The sequence below is a fragment of the Patella vulgata genome, chromosome 4 (genome assembly GCF_932274485.2).
Source record: "Patella vulgata chromosome 4, xgPatVulg1.2, whole genome shotgun sequence".
Taxonomy (NCBI): Eukaryota; Metazoa; Mollusca; class Gastropoda; family Patellidae; genus Patella; species Patella vulgata.
The window spans coordinates 27,264,842-27,276,991 of NC_065882.2; the positions used below are offsets into that span (position 1 = coordinate 27,264,842).

General features: G+C 32.9%; 1 protein-coding gene across 1 annotated transcript; it reads left to right on the plus strand.

Moving 5' to 3' along the window:
* Nucleotides 1-216: 216 nt before the first annotated feature.
* LOC126819654 (TATA box-binding protein-like 1) lies at nucleotides 217-11,685 on the plus strand. Its single transcript, XM_050547814.2, has 6 exons — nucleotides 217-650; nucleotides 2,070-2,335; nucleotides 4,020-4,102; nucleotides 4,761-4,928; nucleotides 5,398-5,492; nucleotides 8,802-11,685. Exons 2-6 carry the CDS (start codon nucleotides 2,096-2,098, stop codon nucleotides 9,035-9,037), a joined length of 822 nt encoding a protein of 273 aa, XP_050403771.1. The 5' UTR covers nucleotides 217-650; nucleotides 2,070-2,095; the 3' UTR covers nucleotides 9,038-11,685.
* Nucleotides 11,686-12,150: the final 465 nt, after the last annotated feature.

The following is a 12,150-nucleotide window of genomic DNA, read 5'->3' on the forward strand; positions in this document are numbered from 1 at the left end:
TGTTTAACTTTTTTGCCTAAAAATCAAAGTATTTGAAATCACACATTGTTATAAACATATAAATTGTAATATCCAAGAGACCTAATACGGTGAAAACCTCGTTATTAGAGGCCACGAAATGGGGTAAATTCAATACAATGTATTGATAAGTAAATATTGTGGTCTGATCCCATTTGATGCCTGGATTACCTCCCATGTCTTGGAACTTGAGTAATGAAAAGTTAAAACAGTAGGCCGACGGATTACCAAAGAGGCGAAGTTGTTGATTATTTCTGAAATAATTTTTATCAATTGAAGGCTTAAAATAACTCTCTTTGTATTTTATTTAAACCAGCGAAATCATATAAATTATCGGCTTGCATATTTGCATATGTTAGAGAGGAATACGCATTACTGCTGCCTTACTTTACATTAATAATTTCACGTGTTTTCTCTCTCTTCCTCGGCCGGGTTGCTGTTTCTTAGACTTTAGCCATTTTTTTGTTAGGCAGATTAAGGCCAACTCTGGTCGCTCTCTGTATTGTCTGTCACCAAAGTCAGACAGTTGATCTTGGGATCAGAATGAACAAATAAAATGAAATAAATAAACAAACTGTTGTTACATCTACCAAAGGTAAACGGAGAAAGTGCATGAAGATACAGATTTGAGGGTAGGTCTAGTCTAATAATAATAACTAATAGTAATAGAAATTAATACTTTTATGTGTTTTTCTTAAAAATGTACAGTAGATTTAATCAAATGTTATAGATATTGTACAAAAACTGAACACACACACTATTTTTAAGGCCAATATTATCCACAAAGTGAATTTTATTCATATTAATATTTTTTAAGTAATGAATGTTGATGACATATCGATGGCAACTCAGTTGGTGATCAACATAAAACAGTAGCTTTATTCTTTATACTATGTACCACTTGAGTCTGAAATAGCTGACAGCGATATCTCACTATTACGAAATATCTGACCTTCCCTGCGATTTGGTGGGCATCAGATTTAGATTGCTGTGTATACACTAACTCCCTGTGTTGTGTCTAATTATTGCACTATGATCAACGGATAATTTGAAGAATCTGATATTATGAATACAAGTTATAATTATATAACTAATTACATGTAGTTGAACAAAATAATTGTTTGCTTATCTATATTAGTTTTTGGAAAACTCTACATGTTTTTAAGAGGGATTTGATTATATATCGCTATATGATACAGTATATATACATGTCTCTGCTGATCTGTGACGTAGCTATGTATAACATAACAGCCCAATAACATGTATACTGACTGGTATTATTTGTAAATACGCCAGATCCCATTCGCTACTTAAGAAATAGGTTTTAGGCGAAATGGTCTGATTTAAGAATAAGAATAAGTGATAGTTTTAATTTTTCAAATATTTGGCCAGATTAGTTTTTTCTGTTTAGGGTGATAGAATACCACTACATGTACCTTTAGTTGGTGTGAGCAATAGTGTTGGTATGCACCAGTTAATATATTGTCAAAAATAATGATCATACTGAATGCTGAATTTATTATTTGAATATTCAATGACATTATTTGAATGCTATTCGAATATTTGTTTTATTTTAATTTAAATGTTTGCATTGCATACAGTAATCTTCAGATGTGAATGTTGAAAATAAATATATTTTCTTTATTTATTTCTGAATTTTAGTTTATAATATTGATTAATATTAATAAAAAAAATTATAGGAGATAAAAAAACGACCAATATATTAAATAACGAATGCCAAAAATAACTTTGAATACTGTAGCCTTAAAATACTATTTGAATGTGATTATTGGAATATTTGTGTGAGCCTACAAAAAAAACCATAACAATCGTACACACATCACAGTTACAAAACCCTACACAATTAGTTAAAATAAAACAGATACAAATGTCTGAAACAAATAATGTTAACTTGTAATTCACAATTTAATAAGAAAAACCTGATGATTAGTATTCAGTCAATGATTATGCTAGCTGAACTTTTCCATTGTTAATGAAAACGTCATAAATATATTTCTAATTACATCTCTAATAATTTGATTAAACTACAGAGTCTTCAACTAACCTATGGTAAAATATGGCTGCTGCAGAGGGGATGATTGCCCAGCCTAATGAATTACTTTCTAAAACTGAACCTGTCGATGAACTACTCACAGCCACAACACAGAATGAAGAGCAAGATTCATATTGTGATGATGAACCAGTTTTAGAAATAAATATAAACAATGTTGTTTGTTCTTTTAACACAAGATGTCACTTAAATTTGAGGAGGATTGCTCTGGAAGGCTCTAATGTTGAGTTTAAGAAAGAAAATGGGGTAAGTGTAATTTTATGATTTTAGTTAACGTGTGATACATATTTCCATGATATCTAAGATCCTAAATACATAACCGTTAATTGAAAAATATATCCAAGAATGATGGCTGAGAAAGTTCCAATTGTGCAAGACTGAGGATCTTGCAAGGAAGAGGGTCAAGTCGTTTAGATGGCACAGAAAACCAAGGCCCAGTAGTGCATGACAATTCAAATTTGATGAAGAGTAGGTAAAAACACTGCTGTTCTGGCAAAATTTTCCTAATAACACAATGCATTAGCTCAGTTGGTACAGAAATGAAATTAAACCCCATTTCTTTGATTTGGGGAGAGTTAATGCAAAGCTCTTAGTAGTCTTAGTGTGTAAAATGTAGCTAATGTACTAATAGCAGTATTTTTAGATTTTTAATAGGATTTCCCATTCATAACTCAAAAGATATGCTGCTTTAAGCAACAAATATGGTTCTCTGTAGTTAAGATGTAGTTACTATTAATGTAAATTGATTGTAGGTAGTCAAAAGAAAAAATATTTCTTTAATTAGTAGGGTGACCCATGTACTCACAGAAATACAGTCCACCGCTGATAGTTCGAGACTACCACTGAAGCGTGCACATTCGCCGTGCCGAGACCAACTTTCTGACAGTATGATACTATAAATAGCCATGGCACGTGCAATTCTCTACAAATCTATCAACTATTACAGCCGTAAAAAATTTATTGTTGACGATTTTGAATAGCAGTAAAATTAAGCTTCTTGGTTATTACAGCAGATTTAGAAATTATGTTCGTTTCATTTTTTAAATCGCTTTATCATTAACTGTACCATTAAGAGCGGCATCTTTTGGTTTAGTACAAATAATATCTCTGAATCACTCGGGTTAGACAGGAACATGATACTAGCAGTAGTTTCATTTTACTTTTACAAGCTTCTTAAAACGATTGTTGAGCTACCTAACGTGCTTATTTCTAAATTCAATTTCTTGTTCTAGCTTTCTGTTATGTTTCGTAAAAAAGTAGTCTTGATTATCCCGACCTGTCAATCAGATGTAGAATGGTCGATAGACTGGTTAAGCGAGACTAATTTCAAAACAAGGGCACGTAACCTATCTTTTACTCAAAAGTGTCTGGATGTTATGGACGACTCTTGGAACCAGTTTTCAGTCTATTATTTATACGTGATTAATGGTCATAGCTTATTAAGTACAACATGATCGTTTATTAAGTGACTATAATTGTGTGAAACTGATTTGAGGCTTGGCATATATATAAATATTGTGGCGTAATTGTCGAGATATATGGAGATATTTATTTATGGTGGGTCACCCTATAATTAGTGATGTTTGGGAATAAGATCATGTAAAACTTTAGTAAAAGAAGTGTAGAATAGTCTGTGACATATATAGAGGATATTTGTCGTTTTAGAGTGAATAACATATTTTATTTTCATCGAGAAGCAAGAAAACTTATATTTTCACGAATGCGTAGCATGAGTGAAAATATAAACGTTTTCTTGCTTAGAGATAAAATAAAATATGTTATTAACGACAAAACGACAAATGTTCTATTTATTTTATGATTTTACAATCATTTTAGGTAAAAACAACTAGCCAGTGGAATAACACTTTTATTTCACTGATAAAACGCGGTATTCCACTACTGATCATAAAATAAATTGTTATATTTTCAGATGTGTAATATGAAGATAAGATCTCCAAAAGTAACAGCCAGTATTTGGTCATCTGGTAAAATTACATGCACAGGGGCTACAAGGTTTGTAATTATCACACAATTTGTCTACGTGGAGAGATTTTTAACCTGGCCCTCTAATGTCCATAAATTTAAGGAACTTTCAAATTTATACGTAAATAACATAATTTCGCTGTCTAGAAATCTTCTGAATGACTGTAAAGAGGAGAATATGGGACAATATTGAATGCTTAAAAAAATAAATCAAAATAATTGAAAACCTATTTATATGTTTCATAATGACAAAATATCGCCTATCGCGCATCTTACATGATCTTTTAAATGCCAAATGACTATATTAAGAGATGATAAATAATGTCTGACCTTGAAGCTTTTACATTAGTATATCTTTATACAAAAGTTAAACTGTATTTTTTCAAATATTGTCCCATAACCCCACCATTTAACTGGAATTAAGATTGTAAAATTTCTGAAGTAAAACTCACCATATGATCACTTGTTGATATTGTATTGCACATGTGTTTACAAACATTGTAATATGTGAAAAAATTAAATATATTTTGTAAAAACCTTACTCATTAGTTGGATGTCTTGAATATAACTAAAACACAATTCTGTGCTTGTATTCTCTCTTTAAATGTTAAAAAAAAGGGTGTGTACTACTACTATCTCACATGAAGGGAACTTTGTTATGTGTTTTAACAGCCGATGTTTATTTTAGTGAAGAAGATTCAAAGATTGCTGGTAGAAGAGTAGCTAGACGTTTACAGCAACTAGGTTTTAATGTTCGTTTCACTAATTTCCGAGTGGTTAATGTTCTGGGTACCTGTTCTCTACCGTTTGGTATCAAAATTACTCTCTTTTCTAGAAGATATACACAGCAAGCAAGGCAAGTTGATTTTACTCTTATTTTTCGAAGAAAGCAGGGGACTATTGAAACTGTTTCTGTCAGTGGACATATTTTGAAGTCTGTCTTCAAAATAGATTTGTCTATCCATCATACTTGTTGTGACACAATAACTGTCTATAATTGAGGTAGAATGTTCTAACTTGGTGAAGATTGTTCGATGCTTTACAAATAAACATAGAAGATTTCCCAAGATTAATTATATCAATAAGATTATAGTGTATTATATTCAAACTGAGTCGTACATTGTACTCCCGTCATCTTTAACAGTTTACAACCTTCTTCAATTTATTGTAGGCTATATTAGTTCAAATTTGAAACAGGAGTAAAAATCAACATGTAGGATTTACGGTCAGGATTTTTGATAAGATACACTGGGACACTAATAAGTAATGGCTATGCAATTTCTCATAATTTTAGCTCATTGTCGTGTTTTGTTGATATTTTTCAGTTATGAGCCAGAGTTACATCCTGGAGTAACATATAGGATAAAAGAGCCTAAAGCCACACTCAAGATATTTTCAACAGGCAGTATTACAGTAACAGGTATTTACCCAGTACAATCCTCTTAGTTTTGCAGATGACAGCAATATTTATCACTTGTTGGCTTTTGATTCATTTAGAGAATTAGTCATTATGGTGGGATGAAAAACCAAGACCCTGTGTACACTTCTTTGAGTGTACACGTTGGCGTCAGAGAAGAAACCGTTGGTATTGAAGAGTAGGTAAAAATGCTGCTGTCCTGTCAAACTTTCCTCACAATCCACTGTATGTTGTATGCTTGTCTTCATTAGGTGGTTCAGAAAAGTAGGATGTTTTTGAACCTCATTTCATTTCACATCAATTATGATCCAGTCTATTTGAAATTTCGAAGAGCTGTTTAATTCAATCAAAGAAAGAAGCCTATGGTGTTCAGTGATTTTTTTTATGATACTTCCATAGTTATTCCACATTGTTATAAAGACAACAACTTTCTCCCTTTCATGTTCTTTTTAGTACACTTGAGGCTACAATAATTATGCCCCAATGTTACAAAATCGTGTTACAACTTTATAGGCTGTAATTATTAACCTATCAGTCTGAAATTTATATTGGTTGTTTATCCTATTGAAAAAATGAACCCTATTGATTTTTTTGTCCCCCGCCTTTCGAAGAAAGCAGGGGACTATTAAAATGGGTTCGTCTGTCTGTCTGTCCATCCGTCACACTTTTTGGGACACAATAACTATCTTTCTAATTGAGCTAGAATGTTCAAACTTGGTGTAGGTTTTTATTAGGTCAATGCCTTGATGGAGTTTGGAGATGAGCATTTTCTGTTTATGGTAAGCAGAGATAAGCAATTTGATTGGTTGATTCTTTGGAACACAATAACTTTAGTTCTAATTAAGTGAGAGTGATGAAACTTGGTGTATAGTTTCATTACATCATTACCTTGACTAAATTCGATAATGAGCATTTTCTGCTCAGGGTAAGCAGAGCGATGAGCAATTTGATTGGCCGAGACTTTGGAACACAATAACTCTCCTTCGAATTGAGCTAGAATGTTCAAACTTGGTGTAGGTGTTCATTAGGTGAATGTCTTGATGGAGTTTGAAGATAGACATTTTCTGCTTAGGGTAAGCAGAGATAAGCAATTTGATTGGTTGATGCTTTGGGACATGATAACTTTAGTTCTAATTAAGTGAGAGTGATGAAACTTGGTGTATAATTTCATTACATCATTACCTTGACTAAGTTCGATAATGAGCATTTTCTGCTCAGGGTAAGCAGAGCGATAAGCAATTTGATTGGTCGAGACTTTGGAACACAATAACTCTCATTCTAATTGAGCTAGAATGTTCACACTTGACGTAGGTGTTTATTAGGTGAATGCCTTGATGGAGTTAAGAGTTAGAAGATGAGAATTTTCTGTTTAGGGTAAGCAGAGATAAGCAATTTGATTGGTTGATGCTCTTGGACACGATAACTTTAGCTCTAATTAAGTGAGTGAGAGAGAGAGAGAGAGAATGGGATTTAACGTCCACTCGACACAAACTAGGTCATTTCGGGACTAACATATGGTTTTAATTTTATTTACATAATTCGCTTGCGCGTAGGGGTCTTTAGCAGTGGGAGGAAACCGGAGGACCCGGAGAAAACCCACGAGGTTGGACAGGCGACCCTACTCCTTGCCACGTACAACCGGGGATTCGAAACCACAGACTTTATGATACAGCGCGCGCACGCTAACCATTCAGCCATCCAACCCCCCCTAATTAAGTGAGAGTGATGACACTTGGTGTATGGTTTTATCACATCAGTACCTTGACTAAGTTCCATAATAAGCATTTTCTGCTTAGGGTAAGCAGAGCGATAAGCAATTTGATTGGTCGAGACTTTGAAACACAATAACTCTCTTTCTAGTTGAGGTAGAATGTTCAAACTTGGTGTAGGTGTTCATTAGGTGAATGCCTTGATGGAGTTCGGTGATAAACATTGTCTGCTTACGGTAAGCAGAGATCAGCAATCTGATTGGTTGGGGCCACTAACTTTGGTTTTAATTAAGTGAGAGTGACGAAGCTCCGAGTATAGATTCATTATATCATTACCGTGACTAAGTTTGATGATGATAATTTTCTGCTTAGGCTAAGGGTAGATAAGCAATTTGATTGGTCAAGATAACAACTCTGCTTTTAATTGAGGTAGAATGTTTAAACTTGATGTAGATGTTCATTAGGTGAATGTCTTGACTGAGTTCAATGATTAACATTTCGAGCTAAAGCTAAAGAGAGGTAAGCAATTTCATTGGTTGAAACTTAGTGTATAGTTAATAATCAGTTTGATTGCTTGATACTTTTGAAAAAAAAATAAATGTGCGATTAATTAATATGTGTCATCTATTTATTTTGGGATTTCGGTGGGGGACATCAGCCTCACTGTTGGCTTGTTTCAACAATTTTTATACACCCACATTTTCATGTGGACGTATTATGCTGTCGCCCCTGTTTGTCCGTCTGTCCACAGTTTGTTTGTGGACACTCTACAGGTCACAGATTTTATCCGATTTCAACGAAACTTGAAATATAGGTTTATCTCCCTAACATCTCGGTTCCTTTCGATATTGGCATGTATTGGACCGTAACTTCATGGATTATGGCCCCTGATTATATGAAAAATCACATTTTTAGCTTGTGTACACTCTAGAGGTCACAATTTTGATCCGATTTTGATGAAACTTGAAATGGATGTTTATAACCCAAATATCTTGGGCCTGTCGATATTCATGTATATCGGATTGTAACTTCCTGAATTATGGCCCTTGATTGTACGAAAAATCGCATTTTGAGCCTGTGGTCCCTATAGAGTTTACAATTTTTATCGGATTTAAAAAAATAACATGTGAATATATCACAGTTATACACTAATGATGGTTGAGTTCGAATTTCGTGAAAATCAAACTAAAACTGTCGGACATAATGGCCACCCCTTGTACGCAAATAGTTTGAAAATATGGTATATCAAGGTTGTTGACTCTACAGGCTGCAGTATTCCAAAAATCTCAGTCCATTTTGATATTTGTGCATTTCAGACCATAACTTTCTGGATTATGGCCCCTGATTGTACAAAAAATCGTTTTTGTTTTTAGCTTGTTCCCTATCCATCTCTTACAAAATGTGGGCGTATCCTGCCTGGAAGTCACTGGTTGATAATAACATCCATAGTTATTCCCCTTTATCATGAATCTTGCTTGCACTTTAGAGGCTTCAATTTTAAAAAAAAAGTTATGCATTGTTTAGCTCAGATCATTTAGGTTCTGTTGAGAGTAACCTATTTTTCTATTAAATGATGCATCTCAACTATGCTCTTGTTTTACAGCTCCATCAGTTTATAACGTCCAGTGTGCCATCGAACATATTTATCCACTTGTTTCTGAGTTCAAAGCAGAGGGTGAAGTAGATAGAAAAACGTTATTGGCAGAAAAAAAATATTTACAAAATCAAGGCTTAGCAAATCCAAATAAAATTCAAAGATCTGTAGCTGTTAATGAGGAAGAAGAAGCAATGGACTCAGATGAGGATGAGTCTTTTGATAGTGATGCTAGTCATGATTGAAACAATACAAATTACCATCTGTTATACTTTGTGACTATTGTGTTTAGTAATATGGGGTATTATTGTGATGGGCATTGTGTACAAACTACATTTAAATACAGTTCAAAGACGTGTTTTCTATATGGAAGTGTTTAAAAAGTGTGTGAAAAATTCTGAGATAATAAACAGTGTTTGTTTGGAAGTTTATAAAACTCAAGTTAACCATGACATGAGGACAGAATTTATGTTGGTACTGTAGTTGGATTAAATGAATGACAGGCTGTATCAAAAGAGATTCCAGCCATTGCAGATTATATATCTTTTATTCATTATCTAATACCGAAATTGTTTCAAACATGCTTAACCTGAAGAACGAATCATTATTGTCTTGAATTAACAAGCAGATCACATGGTATAATAGTCTTCGGTCACCCTGAGCCATGTGTTAACAGTTTGAATAGTAACTTTTATAGCACAAGCACATAGTTTTATTTATCAACAGTGACTGACAAGTACCCTGATGATGTCACAGCCAGCATATTTATTTGTTAATTAAATGCTAAATGAGTTGTACTTGGGTTAAATTGTGGAAACTATTTTTACGCCCACATTTCAAGCCAGGTTATTTTGTCTCCACACTTCGTCTTGTGAAAGCGCCTCCCCCCCCCCCTTGTGAAAATCTTGTGAACGTGATTGGATCCTTATCAAATTTGTTCATTATTAAAGTTTCCTTTTCGGATTAGCTGCTGTCTTTTGCATTTTTTTTCTTGTGATAAAGCTGCTGTTTGGGTCTCTTTATTTCTGGATAATGAATAAGATTAGAATAAGAATTTGCAATGACTGGACTTCTTTAGTACATGTATATACCACAGTGTGTAAATATTTGTTGGTGCACAATCATTTTTCAACGACCCTTTATACATCTCAGAAATCTCAACAACTCTTGCAGAACACATAATTGATAGATTTCATTTAACTGATCTAGTTCTACATGTATGTGCATGCTTGATTTAGTAGAAAGAAAAAATCAACAAAGCATAGTTGTGTTTTACTATAAAGTTTGTTAAACATCTGTCACTCATTGATTCAAATTTCATGTCTTTAGATTCAGGATATTGCATTTCAATAAATAAAACTTAAAGACAAAACCACTCATTGATAATATAATGTGTAAATGTACAGATATTATTCTCAGATAAAATCAACGATCCGTGGCAAATTAGGGGAACAATAGGGTTATGATCCATAGTCTGTATCAAATAAACAATTATTTCATTGGCAAAATTCACATATTCAACTTTACAAAAATCAACGAAAATATCGAAAATCCAATTCTAATAAGTTCTTATCACCAGAGAAGAACAATATTAGAGAATTTATTCAAATTCATATATATCCAATGAATAATTAAATTAGCATTCATTGATTCTACAATTAAGGTACCATAGTATATGAGTTAAAAAATAATTTTAAAAATCTATTATTTATAATTTAAAATATCTACTATTTCTAATACTTATGTTGATTTCTGGAACTGGTTTAGAATCCACATTAACAGCTACTTTCAACTTGAACGGTATCACTTCTTCTGGTCTTAACTCGAAATTTGTGATTATCATAAACTAGGCTTTGGGGACCTCAAAAATAAAATTTGGAATGAATTGAATGTGCATTAGCCATTTTGGAATAAAATAAAATTTGAACTTGCAGCTATCATAAACAGTGTTCATAGTAGTAAAGTGTTCACTACAAAATGACATGTGAACGAAACATCAGCTAGTGAACTAGATCATGGATTAAAACTGTTCGTATGATGATTAAAACAGACTCTATAATCTCTCATTAATCTCCTAATCCCTAAGTAGTACTGTTAATCTAATGGCAAAGTGGGAACACCCCAGAAATATGAACCTTATGTTTTATAGAAATTAGTGCTAAAGTCTAATGAAATCAACATGTTGGTTTAACATAGATGAAACCAATTTCGGTGCATGAAATGGTTATTCTTGTATGGAATGTTAAAATGTTGTATGTTTAGTGTATAAATGATATTTAGAAAGTATGATTATGTTGAGTTAGTGCTAACATTTAAATTTTTGTGTGTTGCAGGTTTGTGTCCACTATTTTTGAGATTAGGTTTAAGTGCATGTTCTCTTAGAATTAAAACAAATTATTTGATGTATATTTTAATAACTTAAATTATTTCTGATTTTACCAAACTTCCCGTATGTAATGCTGATCAGTCATGGTAAAATACTTATATGATAATGTCAGAGTGATTTCTGTAAATAACGTACATTGTCCATCAATAAATGGATTACAAATCAGATTTTCATTTGTAATCTAAAACTACAAATTAGACAATCATTACAAAAAATCTAATATGGGAGTGATGTTTTTATTTTGTCTAATGATAACTAGAGTAAGTTACTACAAATGTAATCACATATTTTTGATAGTTCTATTTTGAATGATGCGCCTTCCATTTCCCCAACTCCATGGAATATAATTTCCTTTCTTATTACTACAGTGTCTGTTATTATTGTCAATAACATCAGGTTTATATACTAGACAATTGGGCCTACGGTATTTATAAGAATGTTGGTTTGGGCTTTTCTTTAAAAAAATAAAAAGTAATGCAGTGGTATCTGAGAACCAGACTGTATATCCTTACACATATTTATTAAATATTGTAATTATACTTACTTCCCATCAAATATCCAACCTTGTGGGTTTTCTCCGGATCCTCCGGTTTCCTCCCGCTGCTAAAGACCCCTACGCGCAAGCGAATTATTGAAATAAAATTAAACCATATGTTGGTCCCGAAATGACCTAGTTTGTGTCGAGTGGACGTTTAACCCCATTTCTCTCTCTCTCTCCCATCAAATATATAAGAACTTTTCTCAATAACTACATCCACAGGTAAAGATACATGTACCTCATACAAAAATAAGCTAAAAAGTCATGCAGACACCAAAATCAAGAGGTAACGGTTTTTACAATTGCAGGATCTGAAAGAAATTTGGGTATGCTGGATGGGAATATAAATACACATTATCATCTTTTATGTGATTGCAAGTTGGATTTCACATGGTAGAGACAGTAGTCACAGTAAAAATTCATAAATATTCAAT

Bases quoted from the DNA above. Each gene is read 5' to 3' on its own strand.
- LOC126819654 (XM_050547814.2), top strand. From the start codon at position 2,096: ATGGCTGCTGCAGAGGGGATGATTGCCCAGCCTAATGAATTACTTTCT. The intron at 4,929-5,397 runs GCAAGTTGATTT...GATATTTTTCAG, and splicing joins AGATATACACAGCAAGCAAG to TTATGAGCCAGAGTTACATC. The intron at 5,493-8,801 runs GTATTTACCCAG...CTTGTTTTACAG, and splicing joins AGGCAGTATTACAGTAACAG to CTCCATCAGTTTATAACGTC.